Source organism: Pomacea canaliculata, linkage group LG4 (assembly GCF_003073045.1).
Source record: "Pomacea canaliculata isolate SZHN2017 linkage group LG4, ASM307304v1, whole genome shotgun sequence".
NCBI lineage: Eukaryota > Metazoa > Mollusca > Gastropoda > Architaenioglossa > Ampullariidae > Pomacea > Pomacea canaliculata.
In genome coordinates, this window is record NC_037593.1 from 2,194,997 (window position 1) to 2,196,926 (window position 1,930).

The 1,930-nt window shown below is 45.0% G+C and overlaps 1 protein-coding gene across 1 annotated transcript; it reads right to left on the reverse strand.

Moving 5' to 3' along the window:
- Window positions 1-569: 569 nt before the first annotated feature.
- Window positions 570-1,607, reverse strand: LOC112561399. Its single transcript, XM_025233879.1, has one exon. It carries the CDS (start codon window positions 1,605-1,607, stop codon window positions 570-572), a length of 1,038 nt encoding a protein of 345 aa, XP_025089664.1.
- Between the last annotated feature and the right edge of the window lie 323 nt (window positions 1,608-1,930).

Consider the following 1,930-nt stretch of genomic DNA (forward strand, 5'->3'; position numbering starts at 1 on the left):
ACATAATAGAGGTGATACCTGCAATAAAAATAATAATGATGATGATATAAATAACAAAATTTGTAAACCTCATACTCACACTCCTAAGGAGCATGCTCTGAGCGCTTAACAAGAAGGAAACATGGACAGCATACGAGGGACAGGACAACAAACAAATAACATGAACTATAAAACAATAAACAACAGTACTAACGAAGTATAAAATCAAAGACAGAAAACACGAAGAGGAACCAAATAACAAGAACAAGAGCTGAGAATAACATGATATTACAAAAGGAAGGTGAGACACAGCATTATGGGAAAGGTTGATAGGAGTGATGTTTACGGAATAGGTGTGTGTTCAGTTCACGTTTAAAGGATTCACTAGTGGGGTAGGTGGCGGGTATGGACAGCGAGAGAGTTCCATTGTTTCTGCACAATAACTAAACATCGTGTGTAAGAATCTAGCAATCCATTCATCTCATTGAGTATTGAAATACTTAGAAGAAATAAATGTTCTACTTTAGTGTTCGGTGCTGAAATCTTATCATAGAAGTACATTCTCTGTCAGTGAGGGTCTGTTCACAGAGCTACAGTGCGGTGGTTACCAGACTGTGACTGTAATTCTGTTTGTGGGACGAAGCAACAGGTCGTCCAGCGTTGACTGCACGGCCTCTGAGTACCCGGCACTTCAAACATTTTGTGAAGGAACTGCGAAACTTGCTGGAAAATGTGAAGTAAAAGATGAAGTTGACACTGGAGTTGACCACCTGCAGCAGCTCGAAGGTGGACTCCAGAGTGGGAAAGAGGTTGATGTTGTCTCTCAAGTAAACGATCTTCACCGTCTCGCCGATGGTGTACGCAGCAACACTAAAGATACTCATGAACAAGATGGTGATGGTAAGGCGCTGGTCACTTGTCCTGGACGAAAACTGTTTTTGTTCTGAGGCCGAAACTGTTGACTTTGGAGAAGATGGAGAACGAATCTTTTTTATCAGGGCAAAGTTAAAGATGAAGAGTGGCAGGACAGGCAATGAAAGACCTACCGTGTGGATGGCGGCATACCCGGATAACCACGTGTGAAATGTCTTTGAAACCAGGTCAAAGGCCAAAGAGACGGCGCTGATCGCCAGGCACCAGACCAAGACGACCAGACAGGCCACCACCACGTGACGTCGTGTTAACAGACTTCCGGTGTGCACGTGGACAGGTCGGTACACCGCTAGCCATCGGGTGAAGGCAATGAGCAGGGTGGTGTGCACTGACTCCAGCTTGGCAAGTGCTAACAAAGTGTTCAGTAATATCAATGCAACCCCTATAGGATCGACTTCATACAGTAATACGACGGGGATGATCGTCACCAGGAATGCGGTGTCCCACACGGCCAGGTACTTGAACAGGAAGATGGTGGCGCTGTACGTGGTCTGTGAGTTCCACACGACGAGGGACACCAGGTTACCCACGATACCCAGCAATGCCACGGGTATGATGCCCACTCTGTGTATGTAGTAGCTTTCCGGAGTAGTAATAGTGACATAGCTCTCGCGTGTACATGAAGTGTTGTCACAGTCATCTCCACCTTTCACACCCAGACTGCTGTTTGTTGAAACATCGAATGATAATGACATTCTTGATTTTCTTTTTCACGATAATGACCAATCAACTCGTCCCGACCAAACTTTCTGATGTTCGTGAAACAAATGTGTGGTCGTTGTCTTATCACAGACTATTTGTGACAGTTACAGATCCAATATCACACAAGCACATGTGATGTGATGTGATGTGATGGGAAGTTTATCTGATTTGTCGACCTCTCTAAGCTCCACCTCTTCCTGAGTAGGACCGGCGTCTTGATCTCCATCTGGAAACACCTGCCACTCAACTATTACAGTATCATGGACTACATAGTGCGGCTACTCAGACATTCCACTGGTCAACACATTCATGTTAC

Excerpts from the sequence above, each read along its gene's own strand:
- LOC112561399 (XM_025233879.1), bottom strand. The coding sequence starts at position 1,607 with ATGTCATTATCATTCGATGTTTCAACAAACAGCAGTCTGGGTGTGAAA.